Here is a 24,425-nt window from a genome sequence, read left to right as displayed (position 1 = left end):
TGTTGATGGTCAGTGGCAATTTCTTAACCTCTTCACTAACTCCTTTCTCTATCAGTTTATGCATGGTACCACCATCCACCCAATTAAGACAAAAGCACAGGAATCATTCATGAATCTTGAGCTTGGATTTATTCCTCATCATCCCCACCTCCAGTATCTCTAAACCTTGTTGGCTCTTCTTTTAGACAGCATCAGCATGTACCTACTAAGATCTAGTGTCCTGCCTCTGCCACTGTACCAAGCTGTCATTATTGTTGCTAGGCATCTGTTCTTACCTTCACCTGCTCCCCAGCTTCCACTCTAGCTGCCCAGTCTACTCCTTATTCCCAAGTAACAAGGGTCTTTTTTGTTTTTTTTTAAATTTTTTGGTGGTACTGGGATTCAAACCCAGGGCCTCTAGCATGCTAGACAATTGCTCTATCACTGGACTACACCCCACCCCCAGAGCCTTCTATTTAAAACATAAATTAGGATGCGTTTGTCGCGTCTGCGGCCTGTGTCCGAGAACGTGCGGAGGGTGTCGGGGATTGACAACACAGAGACTCATTCAACGATGTAAAGAAAACTTTAAGCAGGCCCCAAAAAGGTTCAAGAAAACTTCCTAAGAAAGGCTCCCACCAGAGAAGCTTCTGCTCTCTCCTCTCTCCTGGCTGGTTCTGCTCTGACCCCCAGAAACTGATCTGGGCGTGGCAGAAGAGGCGGTTAGTCTTTGGACAAGGTCGAGCTCAGGGTGGTTTCTGTGGGCAGGCCTTTTCCAGGAACTTAATGCCCTCAGGCATTGTATTGTTTTTAGTATACATTGTTTTACAGCTGCCTACTCCCAGGCAGAAGGGGAAGTGGGTCTCTGCTCAAGGTCTGGTGTTCCCACAGCGTTCATTTCTTGCTTTAAACTCTCTGTCACACTTAAAACCAAACTGTTTACCTTAGCTTTCAAATGTACATATGATTTGGTCCTGCCCTGCCCTCTTGGGACCCCCTACTCGCTGCTTCCTCCATGCTTTCCCACCATGCTGGCTGCATTTCCTCTCCTCTGACTCACCAAGCTTCTTCTTGAAGCTTCTTCCCTCTCCTTCAGTATAAATTAAAATACTCCCTCGTACTCTCACAGGCACACATATAAGTAGTCAACTCTAGACTGCTCATTTTACCGCCTTCAGTTTTCACAGCGCTTCAGAGTATAGGAAATGACCTTTATGTTGTTTCTATTCTGCATCTTCCCCCAGCAAACACACCCTCACTAAAATGCTAGCTGCAGTGACAATGACCTCCCTGTTTGCTCCTGTGTCCTCAAGATCTGGAATGGTGCCCAGCACATAGCAGTGGGTTGAATGAATGGTGTTTGAATGAACTGTGAAAATGGCATCTGTGTTTCTGTTATCAGCAGAACTGAACTGACTCTTCTGATTCCATTGATAGATTTCGTGAGTGGGATAACTGTTCTGCTTTCTCTCTTGTTTGTGCTTTAGATATGAAGCCCCACAGATCGCCTTACGCTGTGGGATTATGCTAAGAGAATGTATTCGACATGAACCACTTGCCAAAATCATCCTCTTTTCTGATCAGTTCAGAGACTTCTTCAAGTATGTGGAGCTGTCGACATTTGATATCGCTTCAGATGCCTTTGCTACTTTTAAGGTAAAAGTTCTCCCCAAAGTCAGACAGGTTATTTAGTTCCAGAGGCACTTCTACTCCTTAGACCTCAATGTAGCCAGCCAGGGGTGAGGTAAAACCAGCCTTTCACATTGCAGAAACATACTCAAAGTACTTAACACAAGCTCAGTGGAATGGCTTCTGACATGTCCAGTGAAGCAGAGGAATATATTACCATGTGTTAGCACTGCTGCACATTAACAGTGTGTTAAGGTGAGAAGCCCCCACTTCAGGCACATGTACAGGGTGACTCTGGAAGGGTGTATGGAAACCAGCAACAGAGACTGCCTCCAGGGCAGAACTGGGTAAGGGAAGGAGATGGACAGCAGCACCATGGAGTGTGAAGACATCAAGTCACTATGTAAGTGTAGCTTTTATACTTCCCTGGGTAAACAGAATATTAATAAGCATACTAGTATTTTTCATGATCAGTCATCTATGTGTTTTTGTTCTTTATATTTTGACCATGTAGTTATCTATGCTTTTATCATCTGTTGTCTCCTTTGTCGTTTTGTGTTTGTATTTCACCTAACTTAGTTTTTTAATTTAAAAATGTTTTAGTCATGATACAATGTGCATTCATTCTTAACCATTATTTATGCATACTTAGTGTGGCTACGTCTTCAAGTGTCCTTCTCCAGAAGCTTTTTATCTTGCAGTATTAAAACTCTGTCCCACATAACCTCCCCTTTTCTCCTCCCTCCAATCCCCAACAATGATTCCACTTTCTGTTCTATGTGTGTTAGCATCAGGAGTTCAGAGATCATGTCAGAAAATAGTATAGCTAATTTGCAAATGAAGCTACTAGAACTTATGTATCCAATGAGTCATTCACCTTCAAGGATTTTGTTTTAGAAAGTCATCCATTTATAGTTATGATCCTGCCATTATTTAATTCATTTAAAATTGACATCAATGGCAGTTGCATACTCAATTTTTCAATAATGGAAAACCTTTGTCTTCAAGGCAGCTAAACGTTTTGGAAATGGGCAGACAGACTAGTTCAGCAGCCATGAGTACTTGCCACCAAGCCTGACAAGCCTGAAACCCACATAGTAAAAGGAAAGAACCAACTTCCATATGTTATCTTCTGACCTCTACACAAGTATGCTTGGGCCGGGCGTTGGTGGCGCACGCCTTTAATCCCAGCACTCGGGAGGCAGAGGCAGGCGGATCTCTGTGAGTTCGAGGCCAGCCTGGACTACCAAGCGAGTTCCAGGACAGCCTCCAAAGCCACAGAGAAACCCTGTCTCGAAAAACCAAAAAAAAAAAAAAAAGAAGTTACAAGTATGCTTGGGTGCATACACCAACACATAAAATAAATAAGTAAGCATATATTTTTTAAATTTGACACCCAAGTTGGAGTACAAGGCAAACGATTTGCTAAGCTACAGCTGTTTCTGTCTTGGCTAATAACAGAAATTGCAATGAAAAAAATAAATTTTAAGATAACTAACATAGAGTCTGATTTTCTTCACTGTCTATCAGATTTGTTTTGAAGATCATTTCTGAAAAGAAATTCCAAAAATTGTGGAAAAGCTTTGGGAAGTGGATAAAACTCATTTACAAGTATAGATTGAATCATTTCTTCAAAAACATTTCAGCAATTTAACCATTCACATAATTCTAAATGTTCTTCTGTTATTTTTTCTAGGTATAAATACTTAACATCTTTTAGAAAACTTTTGTTACTTTTAATGTCTGTATACTATCTTAAATATACACTTCAGCAATATTGACATTGCTTGTATTCTAATATTAACATATACTCTAATCTTATTTTTAAAAGAACTGCTATTGTAAGAAACTCATCTCACAACTAAATTAAAGTGGCCATTCAAACAGTAAATTGCCCAGTTCCATAGTCTGTATATCACGATGAACTAGAATAACAGACTGATAAACAGTCTTTTAAATAATAATTCTTTAGAGCTGGAGAAAGGGGAGAACAGTGGTTTTCAGTTCTGGAAACTGTTATCTACATCTTAAGAACTGGCTTAGCCTATTCTTCCAATGCTTGAAGAAAAAAACAAAAAACAATATGTTAATTCATGAAGCCTAAATAGGGGGAAGTACCAGAAAATGGAAAGAGTGCAGAAATGGCTGCAGACTGGGGTGGAAAAGACGGAAGGCGGGACTGAAGAAAAGGCAAGTTGCTGCGGGAAAGGATTGAGGCTGGGGTAGTGGAAGCTGGGGATGGGCGGTGATAATGGGAGAGTGGTGAGCAAAATCAAATTTGGCCAAGGGGAAGGCAAGTCTGAGCAGCTCCCTGGGATCCAGTCTGTAAGGACAATGAAGACATTCCTGGGAATATAATGAAATGATGGAAACTGTACTGACAAGAACCGTCAGGCAAAGACAAATTAAAGATGATGGAAGTATTAGGTGGTCACAAACAGTAGCCATGCTGACTCTCCTGGAGCTGTGAAAGAAGGGAGCTATATATATAGGCTGGCCTGCAGTAAACAACATGGGGCTTGAAGGCAGGGCCAGCACAGCCCATTAGGGTATTTGACTTGTCTCAACCAGTCTGCCTGAGCAGGAAGTCTGTCAAGACTGAAGATGTGGGGCAGGGGTCTATTTCAGAAAAAGTCGGACCTAGTGTATGATAATCATTGAGAAATGACAAAAAAAAAAGCAGACAGATTCAGAACTATACAAAGTACAGCTTATTGGGAACTCATGTACAGAAGCAAGTCTTGGGCAGCAGGCAGAGAGAATTCTTGTACCCCAGGCAAAAGGAAGCTGGGCAAAGGTGAGCTGTGAGCAACTGAAATGTACTTGACCTTTCTCAAAAAACCATTAGCATGTCAAGCAGTCAAGCATTAGTTAGCAAACAGTCCAGGCACCGGTAGCCAGCATGAAAGGCATGGCCATCTATCTTAACAGTTTGATTTACCCTTCTGACTTTGGGAACTCCTTTGGGTTCCCTGGCAGGCAAAATGTTTATAACAACTAAGACTTCTGTAGCCATCTTGAGCTGTGTCCAGACAGGACAGGATTAAGGAGACCATGAAAATCAGAGGAAGAAATGCAGTGTGAAGAAAAAAAGGAAAACTAGCAAGACCAGTGAGGACGAAGGAGAAGAAAGGCCTGGGAACAAACTGCCCCAAGAGTGGAGACTTCAAAGGCCATCTGCTAAAACGAGCAACTGGGCCTCTGAAAGGGGAAAGCATATTCTGTGGCTCTGGGTCAGTGTATTTGCTCCCCTCTGCTAGAGGATGAAGCTTCACTGATAACGGCTGAGCAAGGCCTGGACTGAGTATACCAGAATGTCATTAGGAGTCATTTTATTGCTGCATTCCCTCAGAAGAACAGTAGTATATGGTTTTCTCCTAGACCCTTGACCTATCCAATCTAAGGTTCTTGACCAACCAAGCAGTGTTGGGTATGGTTTGCATCTCATGGGGTGGGACTTAACTCAAATCAGATATTGGTTGGTTACTCTCACAAACTTTATGGTCATATCGCACCAGCGTATCTTGCAGGCAGGACAACACTGTAGACTGAAAGGTTTGCAGCTGGGTTGGTGTGTACCTTTCTCGTTTGGTAGCATGCCAAGTACCTTCCAGTGCAATGAACACTAGTCAAAAATAGGGGTGAAGGCTCTAGGTAGGCACAAGCTTGACTTCGCCATGTCAGTGAGTTATTTTGCTCTAGGATGACTGTTGTCCAGTTTAATAACCTGTGTCTTCATTGCCAGCTGTATTCCTATGGCACTGTCTACAGTATAGTCTTTCTCCTCTAAAAGGTTCCCTTGTAGCCATCTACTCTTCCTCTCCAGGAATCTAATTGACTCGGGTGTTTAGTTCTGGTCCTCTCTGCCACCTCTTAGTCCTGTGTCCTTGAACCTGGGAAGTTGCAGTCTCCAGCATCAGGAGAAACCATAGTAGGTGGCACCTCCCCACTGACTCTTCTACCCGGCCCATGCTGTCATGTGTCTTTGTCATTTCACACCACTTTCTCTAAAGCAGATTCATTAGAAATGTCAACAGCAGATATTATTTAAAGCTTAATGTTGATACTGTGAAGCGCTTTCCCCGGTCAAACCAAATAGTTAGGAAGTAGGATGAAAGAATTCACTAAGTATTTTTTTTTATTTAAAATTCCTTAAAATTTCACGTGTTTTTACTTTGTGTGCTTCCACTGTTTCCATCTTGGGTAGGATCCACTCTAGTGTTTATACAGCTCCCCACCACTCCATATTATGATCTATAATAAGTTAACACCTATGTGTACATAGGCATGTACATGTAATATGATCCTCAGTTTTAGCACATGATTTCTGTATATACGAATCTGAGGGTATGTTGATGTGTATATCATATACACACTCAAGTATAGATGTATGTGAGGGAACAACAGACAGAAAGAAAATGAAACAAGTATGTTGAAGGGTGATTATTGCAGGATTGTTCACAATAGCAAGGGAAAGGAGTCCACTGACAGACAAGGGAATGAGTAAATAAATGAGGTGGTTAGTGCCTGGTGAGATGGCCCACTGCAAGCCTGACATCCTGAGCTCCATCTCCAGAAAGAAGCCACGTGAAAAGCATGTGATAGCGTGCATTCGTGATGGAAGCCTCTCTGTAGTGAGACGGGAGGCAGAGGGAGGAAATCACCCAGAAGCCTGGAGGGTGCCACTCTATGAGAAATGAGAAAACACTGCGCAAAACAAAGGTTTAGAAAACAAAACACTCGCCAAAATTGTCCTCTGATGTCCTTTAGTGCATTGTGCTCACACACACCACAAGCATACAAACACAAAAGAGAAGAAAATGTGCTGTTCACCTACAATGGAGTACTGTTTAGCTGTAGAAAAAAAGAAATCCTGCCATTTTTGTCAACATTGATGCACCTCAAGGAATTAAATAAATAAGACACAACAGGAAGACAAATCATGGTATCATTTATATGCAGAATCGAAAGATATTTTTGAACTCATAGAAGCAGAAAACAGAATGATCCTGGGGTAAGAGTTGGTCAGAGGATACAAGGTTTCAGTTAGGCGTACAAATAAATGTTGGTTTAGTATAGAACTTGTTGATGCTTGTTAAGAGTAGTGTGTTATATTTTGAAAATCACTAAGAGTATATTTTTGTTATCACCACAAATGCATATGCTAAATTACCTGACTGCACTATGTGTTACCGTCCCACAGCTTTGTATGACAAGGTACTACACAACCTAAATTTCATTTTTACAGTTGCAGAACAAGGTCAGCTGCCTGGCACTTTGGGCCTGTGGTGAGACAAAACCTCATGGCAGGAAGCGGGTGGTGGATCAGTGCTGTACACTTGAGTGTAGACCAGGAAGCAAAGAGAGTGACAGTGCTGTTCCCCTAAAGGTCCTCACTCCTTCCAGCTGAGCTCTTGCATGTGTAACCTGTAGTCCCAGCTGCAAGGGTCACTGCAGTCTAGGAGTTCAAAACCAGCCTGAGCCTAAGCAGTATAACTCAGGCAACAGCACTGCACTGGACCTTAGGTCATTTAACCTAAGGTCTGTCTGTGGGTGACCCTTAGCACCATGAGAAAATGATCCAAAGCATAACTAACCATTAGACATTGGACAGTACTTCATAATATCAGGTTACAGTAAATGCGTTTGCAGCAAAAACAAAAGCAAAACAAACAAACAAAAAACAAGTGAATTTTAAAAAGTATGCAAAATGCTTTAAATCATTCACATTTTGTTATTTAAATAGAAATAGGGGGCTAGGGAGCTGTCTCAGAGGATGTCTTCCAGAGGATCTGAGTTTAGCTGCAAGTACATTGTCCTACAGCTCACAGCAGCCTGAAACTCTAACTTCAGGGTATCTCATATCCTCTCCTGGCTTCCACAAGCAACTCCACTCACATGCCCTCTCCCCTGCCCTCACCTACTGTGTGGGTGGGGAGTAGGGGAGATTTTAATTAACTGTATTAAAGTATTAGGCTTTATTCTAGAAAGGTTAAAAAATCTTGTTTTTAATTAAAATTTTCACAATACTTGAGTTGGGTACTTAGCCTCTAAGTATATAAAAGGGATTAAATGAGGCTTATTTTCTTTTTTCAAACATTGAAGTGAAATAGGGACATGACTTAGGTGTGAGTTGAAGACAACCAGAAGTTCCTTCATGGTTTTTTTGTAATCTTCTGCAAGTTTGTATCTGTAGTAAGATAAGATTAATCTCTTCAACTCTGAGATGACATTTTATGTAACTCAGAAACTTACAGTGTGTATCTCGTGGACCATTCACCTGATAGCAAGCAGACAGTCCTGAGATGCTATGTTACACGTCATTCCTGTGCTTCTGGAGTCCAGCTACCTCCCTTTGGGGTGGGAGATCAAAGATGGCTCGGCAGGTATAGCAGGTCCTGCACAGGCCTGAACTGAGTTTGATCCTCACAACCCACTTAAGGGTGAATCTGATCTCCACATGAGTGCTATGGCATATATACCTCTCCCCAAACCATGGGTACACACAAAACAACAATAATAAAGCTTAAAAACAAATAAATAATTGAAGTGGTTAGGGGGCTAGGGAAATGATCGATGTTTTAAGAACATATAAAAGTGAGTGTGCCCACACATCAACTTGTTAACCCCAGTGCTGTAGAGAGCAAAGACAAGAGGATTACTGGAATTTGTTGGCCACCAGGTTCAGTGAGAGACCTTGTCTCAAAGGAATGAAGTAGAGACAGGGCAGGACCCAACATGCTTCTCTGACCCCCACCCATACAAGTACACTTGAACACCCTCTTGTATATAACACACACACACACACACACACACACACACACACACACACACACACACGGCGGTTAAGAAAACAATGAAAGATTGGAATGTTTGAAAATCTTTTGTATTAGTTTTTGAGGTCAGGTATTGTGCCATTCAGAATTCTTGTTTGAAAATTAGTTGCACTCAGGCACCATAGCATGTGTCTGTGATGCCGATACTTAGGCTGAGGCAAAAAGATTACTGAGCTCAGGAGTTGGAGGTCAGCCTAGGTAGTATGGAGTTGATGATTAGTTACTGGCCTTCGATAAAGGTCATCAGACTTTACTTGGATGTTTATTATTAACACAATGTAGAAATATTCTGTAAAGTTACCTTGTAGATGTCGTGTTTACCACTTAAATTTTATTTCTACTATTTTAAACACTAGATTTGACATTCAGTGTTTTGCCCTTGTTTTAATATGAAACAAACTTGGGCTTCACATCTTAAAGTAGGTATGGAAATAATTTTGTGGTGTAAATGAATATGTTCTTTTCCAGCTTCTGTGTGTTTGAAGTGAATGGTTTTGCTAACCTATAGAAGCAAAGGTTATTCTCCACTTTAATGATAAAGGTCACTAGCTATAATAATTTCTCTTCCCTGCTTGTTCTTTTTAGGATTTGTTAACCAGACATAAAGTGTTGGTCGCGGACTTCTTAGAGCAAAATTATGATACTGTAAGTAGAATCGTTTTTAAGACTCTTTCATTCTCCCTCTTGTTACTCATGGGCTAGCTGGGGACCTCCTGTTCTGTTTATATGGAAACTGCTTATGGGTGGGAAATGCAGAAGACTTGGGGCCTGGGCTGACAGTCTCAGAGGATCGTAGTTCCAGGACCTGAGAACTAAGGGCTGTGTTCTTTAAAGCCAGAAACTTGTAGTTCTAGATGCCCAAGCTAGAGGCATGGGTTCAGATTGCCCACTGCCTGGCACTTGGAAGGAAGTCTGTTTGGCATAGATATCTGTTCTTGCCTTTTTTTTTTTTTCCGTGAGTGTTGCATTGTTTGGTGCCCTTGCCCAATCTGAGTCCTAACCACATGTGGTGGCTGTGGTAGAAAATATTTCTGCAGTTGGTGGGTGTCACAAAGGAATGGAGACAGGCTACAAGGAAAGGCTGAAAGGGACAATGGAAAAGAACCAGAGGACTCAGAGTCCACTGTATTTATATTTTATATTCACAATTAACAGAATTTACCTGATGAATACATCCATCTATAAAATGTCATGTGTTGGTCATCTTTTTGTTCCTGTGACAAAATGTCTAAGAGCAATAACTTAAAATAAGAAAGAAAGATTTATTTTGGAATATGGTTTCAGTTCAGTGGTCACTTGGCTCTGTTACTGGCCCTGTTGTGGGTCAGAGCATCATGGTGGGAAACATGTGGCAAAGGAAAAAGATACTTACCCTATAGCAGCCAGGAATCAGTAGAAGAGTCCAGAGACAAACTGCACCCATCAAAAGCATGTTCCTGGGGTTGGAGGAGATGGCTAAGCAGGTATAACATGAGGACTGGAGTTTAGGGTCCCCAGAACCCACTTTAAAAGTCAGGTGGGCTTAACAGAACCCCAGCAATCCCAGTGCATAGGAAACAGAAACAGCTGATCCTTGGAACAAGCAGACCAGCCACTAGCTGAACTGCTGAACTCATGGTTCAATAAAATGTCTTGTCTCAATATATACTGTAGAGCAATCAAAGACAACCATCAACATGTAAACATGCATACATGTGCACTACATACACACACATTAAAGAGAGAGAGAGGTAATGACCCTTAGTGGCCTATCTCTCCTCTCCTAAAATCCATTTCACTGTGACTTTTTCAAGGGATTAGTCTATTGATGAAACTAACCCTCTTATTGTTCATCCCTTCTCAATAGCACCAGAAGCTGGGACCAGGTATTCAATACATGAGCTTTTAGGAAGAGCCTCCATATCTGAGCTCTAACATTTTCCCTGCGGTCAAGAGTAGTACAAAGTGGCTTATGAAAGAGAATAATGTGACTTTAATCTGAGCTGCATACTTGTGCTTCTCAATTCTGAGTCAAAAGTTTGGATGGGTGGGCTCATAAGCCTGTTACTCAGCCCCCTGAGGCTGTCCTGTTCTTCTCTGTACCTGAGTTTTTTGTTTTGTTTTGTTTTGTTTTTGCTTCTGGCTGCAAAGTTCTCTGAATGATGTACCCACAAATTGTGGGAAGCGAGTAACAGGCTACTATGCTCTGTGCTCCCAAAGGGCCTAGCCCACATGACCAGTGACTACACTGAGATCCAGGAAGACCCCATGTCACAGGGTCATGGTTTCTTATGAGAATGATTAAAGTTCACACAGGCCAGTAGGGGTGACATGGTCACTGCCTAGCAATGATCATCCCAAGCCTCACATGTTGACATTATGGATTTGACAGTCCTAAGCCCTAAGCATAATTTACTCTTTTCCCAAAGTGTAGACCCACAACCACCAAACTACAGAACCAAATTTCTTAAAAATGAGATATCTTGAAGCTTTTAATAGATTGAGAGGATTCACAATGATTCCATCTTTCAACTCAATTTCTGGTTTGTAGAACTAATGAGCAGCATGTATCCCATATGCCTTCATCTCCCTGTCCTGGTTCTTTCTGTGTCGGAACTGTAGTGAGGTGCCGAGCCCGCCCTATGAGCAGCGGTGATGAGGCTGGGTCTGGGGAACCTTCTGGAGGAGTGAGCACACTTGTGCTGCAGAGGACACAGTCCATGCTTACAGACTTCCTTTCTTTTTCTTAGATTTTTGAAGACTATGAGAAACTGCTGCAGTCGGAGAATTACGTGACAAAGAGACAATCTTTAAAGGTAATGGTAGATTTCCTTAAGTCCTTGTAAGCTGACATCTGGCTAACAAGGTGTCTACTCTGCACAAGTAAATACAGAAAACTCAGGGTCCTTTGGTTTGAGAAGTAACTTGAGGGCTGTGTTTTATCCTCTGATTGGATTTTGCAGTAAAATAATGCTTTTTGGAAGCAGCAATATGGATAATAAGTGTATGCTAAAGTCAGATGTAGATATTTCACTAAGGAAGATAGCCAAGCCTTAGCTGACTTAAGCAAAAACCACATGGTTCTCTCCTGGAAATATTCTTTTTATTTTTATTTTTTAAAGATTTATTTATTTATTATATATACAGTATTCTGCCTGCATGTATACCCGCAGGCCAGTAAAGGGCACCAGATCTCATTACAGATGACTGTGAGCCACCATGTGATTTCTAGGAATTGAACTCAGGACCTCTGGAAGAGCAGCCAGTGCTCTTAACCACTGAGCCATCTCTCCATCCCCCAGGAATATTCTTAGAGATAAAAAGAAGCTTGTCAGAGTGACTGGGATGGGGTTGACTGTCACGAAGACCCAGTGAAGTCCCTAGAAATCACAGCGGTATACCTTACAACAGAAATGAACCAATCCAGTGCCTCTCCTGCCTCTCTGTTCAGGACACTCAGATGACAAGTGGCAGTTCCAAAGTCCAACACACAAAACACAAATGTTTAAATTTCCCTCAATGCTTTAAGTTTGGAGATAATAAACCTAATGCTTTTGAATGGGAACAACTGTTAGTTATGATACAGATTTATAGAATAGAAATGCCATTGGAATTCTATGTTAGGAGAAGCATTTCTCTCCCAAAGTTGTAACATTTTTTTCTAAAATGTATTAGTCAACCACATTTCATTGTCAGGTCCCATTCTCCAAGCACTCTGGTGAGCCAGCATGTCATTGAACTTGACATGCCCAAATCATCTTCATAACAAAGAAACAGAAGAAATGGTTATTTCCTAAGAGTAGTATCTTAAATATCAGCTAGACTAGGGTATAACTCAGCTCTGGGACACTTGACTGGAGTGCACAAGGCCTTTGAAGCTAGTAACACACAAGTTAAAAGTGTGTGGAAAAAAACTGTCTAAAGTAAAACCTGCCATGACTTCACTGGAAAAGAATCTGAAAAGCTGTTAAGGAGGCACAGTTGCTGGGGAAGAAAGCATGTAGGGCTGAGGAGCTGACTCTAAGGGTAAAGTACTATCCAGAACCCATGTAAAAGCAGGAAGCATAGGCTCGGAAGATGACTCAGAGGAGGATCTGGGTTCAAGTCCAAACACCACATCACATAGCAGCTCACACCATCCGTAACTCCTCAGAGGATCTGTTGCCCTCTCCTGTCCTCCAACGGCACCAGAAGCACAAGTGGTACATGGACATATCTGCAGACAAAAGACCCATGCATATAAAACTTAAATAAAAGCTTTTAATATAAAAGCAGAATGCAATGGCATGTGTGTCTGCAATCCTAGCATGCCCTTGCAGGGAGATAGAAGACAGGGCTAGGAAAATCACAGAAGCTTATGGGACAGCAAGAACTTAAAATACAGTGCCAAAATAAGATACAAAAATGAGCATTTTACGTTTCCCAGAAGGTTCTAAGTTCAGTAAATGATAAACTCTTTAAAATTTTTGACTGGGAAAACAACTGTTTAGTATGATATGATGGTTAGAGAACTGAAATGTTATGGGACTTCAGTTAACAGCAGCTAATAGTAAGAGAGTTGCTGTGTCAAAGTGGAAGGCTAGGACGAAAACCCAGGGTTGTCTGCTGAATTCAACACAGGTACCATGGTACCATAATACACCCACACACACAGACAAAGTGGGGTGGTTCCTAATTACCCACAACTGCTGGCTGAAGTTTTGGGGAAAGCAGCAGGAGAGAGGTAACAGAATGTTCACTCAGCAAATCTTTACCTGCTGCTCTGTAGACATGCAGTGGCAACAAGCTAGCACTGAGACCCTGGGCTCTGCCTTGGAGAGCAGGTGATCTCTGTATGGCTTGCAGGTGCTCTATGCGCTACAAGGAAAGATCAGCGGTGGAAGGGCACATTCCAGTACCCTGCAGTGTTCCCACTAGGAAAGTTATAGCTAACAAATAGAATCACACTTTTGTGAGGGGACCTTTTTTTTTTTTTTTTTTTTGGTTTTTCGAGACGGGGTTTCTCTGTAGCTTTGGAGGCTGTCCTGGAACTCACTTTGTAGACCAGGCTGGCCTCGAACTCACAGAGATCCGCCTGCCTCTGCCTCCCGAGTGCTGGGATTAAAGGCGTGCGCCACCAACGCCCGGCTGTGAGGGGACCTTTTAACAACAGAAAGCAAGCCTTGACTGGGGGCTCCATGTGTGCTGTAGCAGCTGAATAGCAGCAAGGACAATCCAGCAGTTGACTTTTGAGCAGAGGCCTAAGAGTGAAAATGTGAAAATAGGGTATGTATATGTAAGACCACTAGTATTTGCTGTCTGAAGCCATGTACCTATGAAATGCCTGTGGAAGTGCTCAGGAGTCCTAAGTACCTGCACCATCCCCACCCCCACCCCCAAAGTTGTTCAGAGACAGCCAGGCCAAGGGCAGGTGGGACAGTGCTGTGGGCTAGTGCTGCACCTCCATCCTTCAGAACCCCCCCTTTTTTTTTACAGATATGTTACTTTTTTTTCTTTAAATTAGAAACAATCTTGTTTTACATGCCAATCCCTGTTCCCTCTCCCTCCCCTCCTCCCCTGCCCCCCACTGGCCCCTATCCCACCCCCTGTCTGTTCCCCAGGGAGGGTGAGGCCTTCCATAGGGGATCTTCAAAGTCTGTCATATCATTTGGAGCAGGGCCAAGGCCCTCCCCCATGTGTCTAGGCTGAGAGAGTACCCCTCTATGTGGAGTGGGCTCCCAAAGTCCATTTGTGTACTAGGAATGAATACTGATCCACTACCAGGGGCCCCATAGGTTGCCCAGACCTCCAAACTGACATCCACATTCAGGGGGTCTGGAACAGTCCTAAGCTGCTTTCCCAGCTATCAGCCTGGGGTCCCTGAGCTCCCCCTTGTTCAGATCAGCTGTTTCTGTGGGTTTCCCCACCATGGTCTTGACCCCTTTGCTCATCACTCCTCCCTCTCTGAAACTGGATTCTAGGAGTTCAGCTCACTGTTTAGCTGTGGGTGTCTGCTTCTGCTTCCATTGCTGCTGGATGAAAGCTCTAGGATGGTATATAAGGTCAATCTCATTATCAGGGAAGGGCATTTAAGGTAGCCTCTCCACTATTGCTTAGATTGTTAGTTGGGGTCATCCTTGTAGATCTCTGGACAGTTCCCTAGTGCCAGATTTCTCTGTAAACCTATAATGGTTCCCCCTATTATGGTATCTCTTTTCCTGCTTTCCTCTATTCTTCCCCTTCCTTCCTCAATCTTCCTGCTCCCTCATGTCCTCCTCTCCCTTCCTCTTCTCCTCTTCTCTTTTTCCTAACTCCCTCTCCCTTCCCCTCATGCTCTCAATTAGCTCAGGAGATCTTGTCCCTTTCCCCTTCTCTGCGGGACCATGTATGTTTCTCAGGGTCCTCTTTGTTTCCTAGCTTCTATGGAGATGTGGATTGTAGGCTGGTACTCCTTTGCTCTATGTCTAAAATCCATATATGAGTGAATAAATACTTGTCTTTTTGTGACTGGGTTACCTCACTCAGGATGGTTTCTTCTAATTCCAACTATTTGCCTGCAAGTTTCAAGATTCCATTTTTGTTTTGTTTTTTTTTTCTGCAGAGTAGTACTCCACTGTGTAAATGTACCACATTTTCTTTAACCATTCTTCAGTTGAGGGGCATCCAGGTTGCTTCCAGGTTCTGGTTATTACAAATAATGCTGCTATGAACATAGTTGGACAGAAGTCCTTGTTATGTGGGTGTGCATCTTTTGGGTGTATGCCTAAGAGTGGAATTGCTGGATCTTGTGGTAGACTGATTGCTATTTTCTTGAGAATCCGCCATACTGATTTCCAAAGTGGCTATATGAGTTTGTACTCCCACCAGCAGTGGAGGAGTGTTCCCCTTTCTCCACATCCTCTCCAACATAAATTGTCATTGGTGTTTTTGATTTTAGCCATTCTGACAGGAGTAAGATGGTATCTCAGAGTTGTTTTGATTTGTGTTTCCCTGATAGCTAAGGATGTTGAGCACTTATGTGTCTTTCAGCCATTTTAGATTCCTCTATTGAGAATTCTCTATTTAGTTCTGTACCTCACTTTTTAATTGGATTATTTGGTGTTTTGGTGACTAGCTCCTTGAGTTCTTTGTATATTTTGGAAATCAGCCCTCTGTCTAATGTGAGGTTGGTGAATATCTTTTCCCATTCTGTGGGCTGCTGTTTTATCTTGTTGACTGTGTCCTTTGCCTTACAGAAGCTTCTCAGTTTCAGGAGGTCCCATGTATTAATTGTTGATTTCAGGGTCTGTGCTACTGGTGTTATGTTCAGGAAGTGGTCTCCTGTACCAATTCATTCAAGGATACGTCCTACTTTCTCTTCTAAGAGGTTCAGTGTAGCTGGATTTATGTTGAGGTCTTTGGCCCATTTGGACTTGAGTTTTGTACATGGTGATAGATATGGCAGGTCCCACTTTTTATGAGGTAGCTGTGTCCGCTATGAATTTGTATACCTTCCAGCTACTGAGCAGCTCACATGTGCTATCAGGATGGTGACTCACACACAGGACAGTGCATATGTTCTCAGTATGTGATGCAACTTTAAGACAGTAAATTAATAAGTCTGTCTTGCCCACTATTTTACACTTCTTTTACTGTGTTTTGCATTAGCCATACTGTGTTCCCCTATGTTTATGCTGTCACTGTCCCAGCTTCTGACTTAATTGGCAGGTCAGTTAGCAGTTGTTATTGAGTTTCACCTTGCATAGAAACCAGTGCAAGGTAACCCACTTAGAGAAACATCGGGCTGTGCCAGAGCTCCTCATATTGAGGCCAGGGAGGTGACCTTAGGTAGAGCAATGAGCTCAGAACTGCTGGACTGTGTCCAGAGATGTGCTGTAGCTCCCTGCTTAACCGCCACTACTGAGAATTCTGAGACCAGGAGACTTTGCTTTTAGTTGTATGTCCACTGTTGTCCCCATCAGGCTCCACTGGATAGCTCCAAACCTATCATCACACCTGGTTGAACAATGTGACCTGAATGTAGAAAAAGGTTTGTGGGGATAAATGGGGCTCAACAGGAGGGAGAGGAGAGTAGGGGACAAAGATAACAAGAACGTATCACACACACAGAGTTGTCACAGAGAAAATTTAATTAACAAGAAGATTCAAATGTACCCCACTGTCACAGCTTTAGACCTATATAAGGGGCAGAAGGACAGCCAGAGGAGCTTACAAGAGAGAAGCTCTGGAGGGGAGGTAGCCATTGGAATAGTAAAGATGAGAGAGCCCTAAGACCAGCATGTGAGAAATGAGAGCAGTGATTCTCAGCCTGTGGATTACAGCCCCATTGGGAGTTGAATGGACCTTTCATGGGGCTCACATATCAGATATTTACACTGTGATTCATAACCGTAGCAGATTTACAGTTATGAAGTATCAGGGAAAATAATTTTATGGTTGGGGTCACCACAACATGAGGAACTGTATTAAAGGGTTGCAGCATTAGGAAGGTTGCAAACCACTGGCTTGGATATTTCCCAGGTTCCCCTTTCCAAAGTAGAGTTTGTATGACACTTAAGTGATTGAGCCAAACTGAAGGAGCAAAGATGAGGGTCTTTACCCTTTATCCTTGCTCTTTAAAATTTATCCTTGAACCTCTTCAGCAGTGGCAAGAACTTGGGCCAAACTTTTTCCGTCTCTGAGACCTCAGGCCCAGTGAGAAAGCGCTCCCTTTGGGCCTGTCTTGCCCTCTTTCTGACTGACAGATTGTTTCCCTAACCACATCTCCATTGTCTCTTCTCGAGCTGGCATTGCCCTATCTAGTCCCCTTTTCCTGTCCATATTTTAATATGGTTAGAACAGAACCTTACTTGTGGTTAGAACTACTGGCTTTTTTATTTATTTGTTTATTTTTATAGTACTGGGGATGGAACCCAAGGGCTTCAGTCACTAAGCACCGCCAAACCACATCCCTGCCCAGAGGTATGAACCATAGACATTTGTTCAATGACTCAAACTAAGTTCTTGAAGTAAATATTGCTGTCATTAACCCTAGAATTCGCCTTCTGCCGAGTTAGGTCTCTGGAAGGGATCCATGTTCTTTGGGTAGCCCTGGGGTTGGGAGGCTGATGAAACTGACTCCAACGGCGCACATCTGCACTGAGAGTAGAGCCACCCATCCAGCCCTTGAATGATGGACAGCAGGAGAGGGTATCAGTGCCCTTCCTCTGCTCAGAGGTTGTCCCCTTAGGCCTGGAGCAGACTTTTGTACCTAGTTCAGAAACACCTGTAACTCTCCCCTTCCTACTTATTTGCAAATGCTCCTGTGTATCCCAGAGTATTGTCTGCTGTTCTTAATCTACTGAGACCTGCTTTTCTTGTCCAAAGTCCTTTCTAGATCAGGAATCTCAAATTTGGCAGACATGGTAAAGTAGAGCATTGCTTAGATGGGGCGGGGAGGAGCAGACTAAAGCGTGTGTCAAAATGCAGAGCCATGAAAAGGTACTTCAGGGCACGTTGGCTTTAGTCCTGGGTTATAAGGTAGAGATGCTGCTGAAATGGGGCTGCATCCATCACCTGATGCAAGGGAACTAAAGGAAAAATGACTGAGCTGATTCAGATGTCAACATCAAGCTCGCTCAGCATTGCTGGCTCCCCTCTCTGAGAGAAAAGTGTTACTCAGGGGAACTCTGATGATGCAAGCTTGGTTTTCCCTTGAGGAATTAGATGTGTGGTCACAGTAGCTACTGTCCCAATAACCACATTTACAAATATGGGCCCTGTAAGGTTTTGTCTATGGTGTCCTGCATTGTTGGAAATGAGAAGTTAGACAAACAGCTTCATCAGTATAAACTGGCTGAAGTGCTGAGCCAGTTTCTGGTTCCAGAGTACTTGCTACCTGCTGCCTTTTGTCAATCATGTTCCAAAGTTTCCTAGACTTTCCTAGGATGCTTAGACTGCTGGTGCCAATAAAAAGTAATTAAGAGAGAGATTCCTTTCCCTCATGTGCTGGAGCTTAGGAACTTATTTCTTACCTTCTTCAGAGGCTCAACATTTCATTACAAGCAAAAAAGATTATAATTCAAATGAAGCTTGGTGGAATTTGGGGGGGGATGCCCTCTGGTCAGTTTCATTAAAACAACACATTTTGGAGGAAAGCCTCTTAATTCTTAAATACACTAGCCACATGATTGATTAAGTATTAATTATTGTGTGTGTGTGTGTGAGAGAGAGAGAGTGAGAGAGAGAGTGAGAGAGAGAGACAGACAGACAGACAGACAGACAGACAGACAGACAGAGGGGGGGGAATAGAATAGGATTCTGGAGATCACAGAGCCCTGAGCATGCTGCATAAGCTCTTCTCCACTTAGCTGTACTCACAGCCCTTTGTTGGTCAAGACAGGGTTTCTTCATCAAGCTTAGGTTGGCCTTGAACTTTATGACTAAATGAAACTCCATTATAGGGAGTGGGGGGAGATTTATAGCCTAACTGGTAGAGTCCTTGCCTAGTATGCAGAAAACTCTAGATTGAGTCACCAGAACAACATAATCTAGGTGATGACACATGCCTGTCATCCTAACACTAGGGAGATAGATCAGAATTTCAAGGTCATCCTAGCTACATAGTGAGTTCTAAGTCAACCGGGGCTACATGAAACACTGTCTCAAAAAAACCCACTGTGTGTATGTACCATATTTTCTTCATTTATGTCTAGAAGAGAAAAATACACTCTGTATAGAAGCCAGGTTCCAGATAGCCAGAACAACCCTGAGTAAAAAAAGAAGGAAGCCAGAGGAATCGCTGTACCAGATTCCAAGTTACTCTGCAGAGCTATCATTATTAAAAAAAGGAAAAAAAAAAAAAAAGACACGTGGACCCACAGAATGGGATTGAGGACTAGAGGACGAAGAAATAAAGCCACACAGTTAGAGATCCCCCTTGTTACTTGTATTATGTGTGTGCTACATTATTTTATTGTGTGTGTCAGTATAAAGGTAGATGTTTTTAGAGCTGAAAAGCCCTTGCTGGCTTGACTGTCAGGGGGCTTTATTTTGAAGACTGAAGAGCCCTTTGAGCTAAATTAGTTCAGGAAGGCAACACTCTTGTGCCCTTCTCAGGGGTGCTTGGAATGAGAACTCCTCCAGGCTTCTTGGAGAGATAAAAGAAGTTTGAATACCCAGATAAAGACAATTTGCTGAGACAAACAGCTCCCTGGGTTACCAGGTGAATTTCAGGTGAACCAGGCGGTGCAGGGGACGGTGCTGGGGGCAGCCACCTCAATGCTCAGCTGTGTTCCTAGGGTAGACGGTAGGCCTCCAGAGTCACTTTTACAGGTCCCCCATAGTTTTACACTTCTGCACTTTGTGAAGAGGGGTTCCATTTGCTAGGATAGCCTCAGCAATACCCACCACATGGTTAACTTGGAAGGGCACAGACAAGAGAAGCAAATAGGAGCCCAGAGGCAGCTCTGGGAAACCCAGCAGAAGGGAGGAGAGGTAACAATAATGACTGATGGCATTTCTCAGAATTCAAAAGGAGAGAATACAGCAGACTGCACGGCATGGGAATGAGGAAATGAAGGAAGATGCCATCCTAAGGAGGCATTTTTTATTCACTTTATAAGTAGAATTAATAGTAAATACAGCTGACTTTCAGGAAAATTATTTTAATTGCAGAGTGAGTGGGACTAATAAAAACTGAGGGAAATCATCGTGATTTTGGAATTATTCATATAGACGGGAGAGAGCGTTTGAATAAGGAAGCTGATAGTAAGGGTGAGGAACTGGATGTTCAAGGGTCACTGGAAACCAGAAAATTGAATATTAATTTGCTATGGAAAAGAATAAGAGAGAGGGAGCTGAGGAAGACCTCAGGAGCTGACAGGCCTATTACCAACAAAGAAAAGGACAGCTACTGCTTTTAAAGATGGGAAGTTAACCAGCCAGCAGCATCCAAGTGGGTCTGTATAACAGATAGAATTGCAGGTCAGCGTTGACTAGAAATTCTGGAGGCATCAGGGTTAAAACTGCACCCGCCGGTGGAGATGTGAAGTTTTGCAGGAAGGAAACCAGGTGTGCAACTTGCGGACTTCCCCAAATGTAGTACAGAGGAGGGGGCAGTGGCCACAGATAGGTTGCAGGAGTGAGAAGCCAGGAACAAAGGCAGCTTCAGCTTCCCGAGAGCCCAGAGAGAGCCCTAGGAACTTTACTGCAAGGGGAGGTTACAGGATCATTGATTTAATCACCAAGTTCCTCACCAGTATGAGAAGTAGCAGGACAGCCAAAGCTGATTCTTATCATGTATAGTTCTTACTGTTGAATAGACAGAATAAGTAATGTAAGCGCAGACACCCCTTCTGCACACCTGCACATACACACCTAAGAATTCTATTCTGAAAGACCTAGCTGCTATGGCTGTGCTCTGTCTTTCCCCTCAGGATTTCTGTAACCAGCTGTGCAGTGTGCTGCTCTTGGGTTGGGCAGAGGGGGGAAATCTCAGGAACAATTCAGAAAGTAAGAAGAGTACTTTATTCTAGGATGTGGATTTCAACATGGTTATGCCTTACTTTACAGCTAATATCCACTTACCATGTTTGTCTTTCTGGGTCTGGGCTACCTCACTCAGGATGATTTGTTTCTAGTTCTATCCATTTGCCTTCAAATTTCCTGGTGTCATTGTTTTTAACGTCTGAATAATACTCAACTGTACCACACTTTCTCTATCCACTCTTTGGTTGAGCAGCATCTAGGTCGTTTCCAGGTTCTGGCTATTACAAACAAAGCTGCTATGAACATAGTTGAGCAAGTGTCCTTGTGGTATGATTGAGCTTCCTTTGCGTATATGCCCAAGAGTGGTATAGCTGGGTCTTGAGGAAGATTAATTCCCAGTTTTCTGACACATGGATTTCCCTGGGCAGGGGAAATAGAAGAGATGTCCTGGGTAGATTCGGGGAGTGAGCAATTGAGGGGTGGGTAGAAGGGAGAGTAATGAAAGAGATAACTTGATGGGGGCATTTCAGGCTCAGGTAGAAACCTAGTACAAGGGAAACTCCCATAAACCTATAAGGATGACCCAGCTAAGACTCCTAGCAATAGTGGATAGGTAGCCTGGATTGACCATCTCCTGTAATCAGATTGGTGGCCACCCCAGTTGTCATCAGAGAGCCTTCACCCAGATGCGCTGGGCTGGGCCCAGGGAATCCTTTTGAGGAGAGGGAAGAAGAATTGTACAAGCAAGGGGAGTCAAAGTCATCACAGGGAATTCACAGAAGCAATTGACCTGCTCATGGGCGCTCACAAACTATGGACCCACAGCTAGGGAGCCTGCATAGGACAGCCTAGGCCCTATGCCCATGTGCAATGGTAGTGTGGCTTGGTCTGCTCTGGGACTCCTGGCAGTGGGAATGGGGCCTGACCCTAACGCTTGACTGGCTCTTGGCAACCTGTCCCTAAAGCTGGGTTGCCTTGCCCAGCCTCAGTACAAAGAAAGGATCTTAGTCCTACCTCAACTTGCTATGCCATGCTTTGTTGGCACCCATGGGAGGCCTGGCCATTTGTAAGTTGGGGAGGGGCGCAGGAGGAGGGAATGGGAGAGATGGGGGAAGCTGTGGTTGGGTTGTAAAACAATTGAAAAACTGTAATTAATTTTTAAAAAGGAGCATTTTGCATGTAAACTGTGCACTTCTTAACTTCTGGTGGTGGGAGCTCCTACTGCTGGGGTGTGGAGATGGTGATGCATTTGCCCACTGCCATAGAGGCTGCACATTCTCACTTTGAGTAGTTTAATTTTGCTTCAGAGCAATATAGCCTTTGGAGAACCATTGATTTGTCGCCATAAAATGTCTTGCTTGTACCTTTTTTTTAAATGTCATGTTAGAGATTGACTCTAGGGTCTCACAAATGCCAGGTAAGCACTCTACTTGTCATTTGTATCACTAACCCTGTCTACTTTTTTATACAGCTTTTGAGCCGTAAGATGACTCAGCAGGTATAGAAGCCTGCCACAAAGCCTGGCGACCCAAGTTTAATTCCAGGGACTCACACTGTGGAAGAAGAAAACTGACTGACAACTAGTTCTCTGTCCTACACGTTTGCTGTGGCACACAAAACACACACACACACACACACACACACACACACACACACACACACACACACACACACATACACACACACCACAATGTAATTAAAGAAAAAAACCCTTCCTGCATACTGATATAGATTCAGGGTGTTTGTTTCTCTGACTGTAGATCAAGTTGTATAATAAGAGTCAGTGGTTGCCGGGCGTTGGTGGCGCACGCCTTTAATCCCAGCACTTGGGAGGCAGAGGCAGGCGGATCTCTGTGAGTTCGAGGCCAGCCTGGTCTACAAGAGCTAGTTCCAGGACAGCCTCCAAAGCCACAGAGAAACTCTGTCTCGAAAAAACCAAAAAAAAAAAGAGTCAGTGGTTAAAAGTATGTATCGAGACAGGTGATGTTGGCACACTGTTTAATCCCAGCAGAGGCACCCTACTCTGTCCTCTGGCTTCTCTAGGCACCAATCCCATGCACTGTATGTGTATGCACATACAACCAGACAAAACACCCATAAAATAAAACAAGTCTGATTTAAAAAATATGTAAGGATAAGACTTTCTTAACATGAAAGCCTTCCAGCAAACAGAAAGTGTGTTCATTCATTCAGTGTTGTTACTTGTGTTCCGCCTGAATGTTCTTAGAGCCATACATGACTGGGAAGCAGAGTGATGGACATAGGCTGTCTCTTAGTATGCCTAGCAGTGAGTGGCTGAAAAACTGCTTCCAGAACTAACCTTAGCAAAACCATATGAAAGCTTAACAAAGTAACAACAATACCATTTTCAGGACTGCCTGCTGGCTGCATTTCTTTGTCTGTCTGCCTGTCTGTTTGTTTGTATGAGATGGGGCCCCACTGAGCTCACTGGTCTGCAGCTCATGGGTTCAAGTAGTGATCTTCCTGCCTCAACCTCCTGAGTAGCTGGGGTTACAGCAGGTACTACCGTGCCTGGCATATGCCTGTCCTTTAAGAAGCCTCACAAGTCTTCACACCAGTCTTGGGTTTTGTTCCATTTTGGTGAGATATATTGGAAGAGTCATATAATAGCTTTGACTTTGTGTCTTGCAGCTGCTAGGTGAGCTGATCTTGGACCGCCACAATTTCTCAATTATGACCAAGTACATCAGCAAGCCAGAGAACCTGAAACTGATGATGAACCTGCTTCGAGACAAAAGCCCTAACATCCAATTTGAAGCCTTCCATGTCTTTAAGGTAAAGAGCTGATAACTTGGTATGTTTTCCTCCAACTTGGAAATGGCAAAGTACCTACTTTTTCCTTTCCTTTACTTGAGAGAAAATTAAACGATCCTTTTGTTTTGCAAACTTAGGTTATAGTCTCCCACTAATCTTATTGCAGAAAACTATTACTTGAGTGATAGCTACAGCTGGACAAATTTGCCTCTGGCCTTTACATATAAATTTGTAAATTTAGAGAAGTTTGACATCTGCAACAAGCTGACCTAACCTCAGAGGGCCTGCAATCCACTACCATGCAGTAAGATAAGCAGTTGTTTTCAAATTAAAATCAATTGAAGAATAAACTATGTCTGGCCTCTGTAGTATTCACTAGAAGCCAAGAGGATGGAAAACGCAGTGAGGCCATGCTTCGTGGAGGCCACCATACTTAGCAGTTCAGTGCTTCCTTCATAGGGCTAGAGAGATAGCTCATAGCTTAAGAGCACTTGCTACTCTTCCAGAGGACCCAAGTTCAGATTAGATTCCAGCACCCACATGTGGTTGTTGACTTCCATCTGTAATTCTTGCTCCAGGAGATTTGGTGCCTCTGGTCTCTGAAGGCGCCTGCAGTCATATGCACATGCTCATATGCAGACACACATACTGACACATAACTAAAAATAATTTTAATAAAAGAAAGGCTTATTCCCCGCCCCCCCCCCCCCGTAGATTAAATGGAAGGCCGAAGTGCTGGCTTCTGCTTTCACCTGTCCCCTCTTTGACCCCAAGCAATGT

General features: G+C 43.2%; 1 protein-coding gene across 6 annotated transcripts in view; it reads left to right on the top strand.

The window, feature by feature from the left end:
* Positions 1-24,425, top strand: part of Cab39l (calcium binding protein 39 like) — a 106,174-nt gene that overhangs the window by 73,991 nt on the left and 7,758 nt on the right. For all 6 annotated transcript variants that reach the window (XM_040740543.1, XM_040740538.1, XM_040740541.1 and 3 more), the window contains 4 exons: positions 1,467-1,635; positions 9,030-9,089; positions 11,174-11,239; positions 23,523-23,666. In XM_040740543.1, coding sequence (XP_040596477.1) covers positions 1,467-1,635; positions 9,030-9,089; positions 11,174-11,239; positions 23,523-23,666 — 439 coding nt within the window. The remainder of the gene's footprint in view (positions 1-1,466; positions 1,636-9,029; positions 9,090-11,173; positions 11,240-23,522; positions 23,667-24,425) is intronic.

The sequence above is a fragment of the Mesocricetus auratus genome, unplaced genomic scaffold, assembly GCF_017639785.1.
Source record: "Mesocricetus auratus isolate SY011 unplaced genomic scaffold, BCM_Maur_2.0 Super-Scaffold_100707, whole genome shotgun sequence".
Lineage (NCBI taxonomy): Eukaryota > Metazoa > Chordata > Mammalia > Rodentia > Cricetidae > Mesocricetus > Mesocricetus auratus.
Note: the sequence above shows the minus strand (reverse complement) of the source record. Positions and strands in the feature narration are given on the sequence as shown.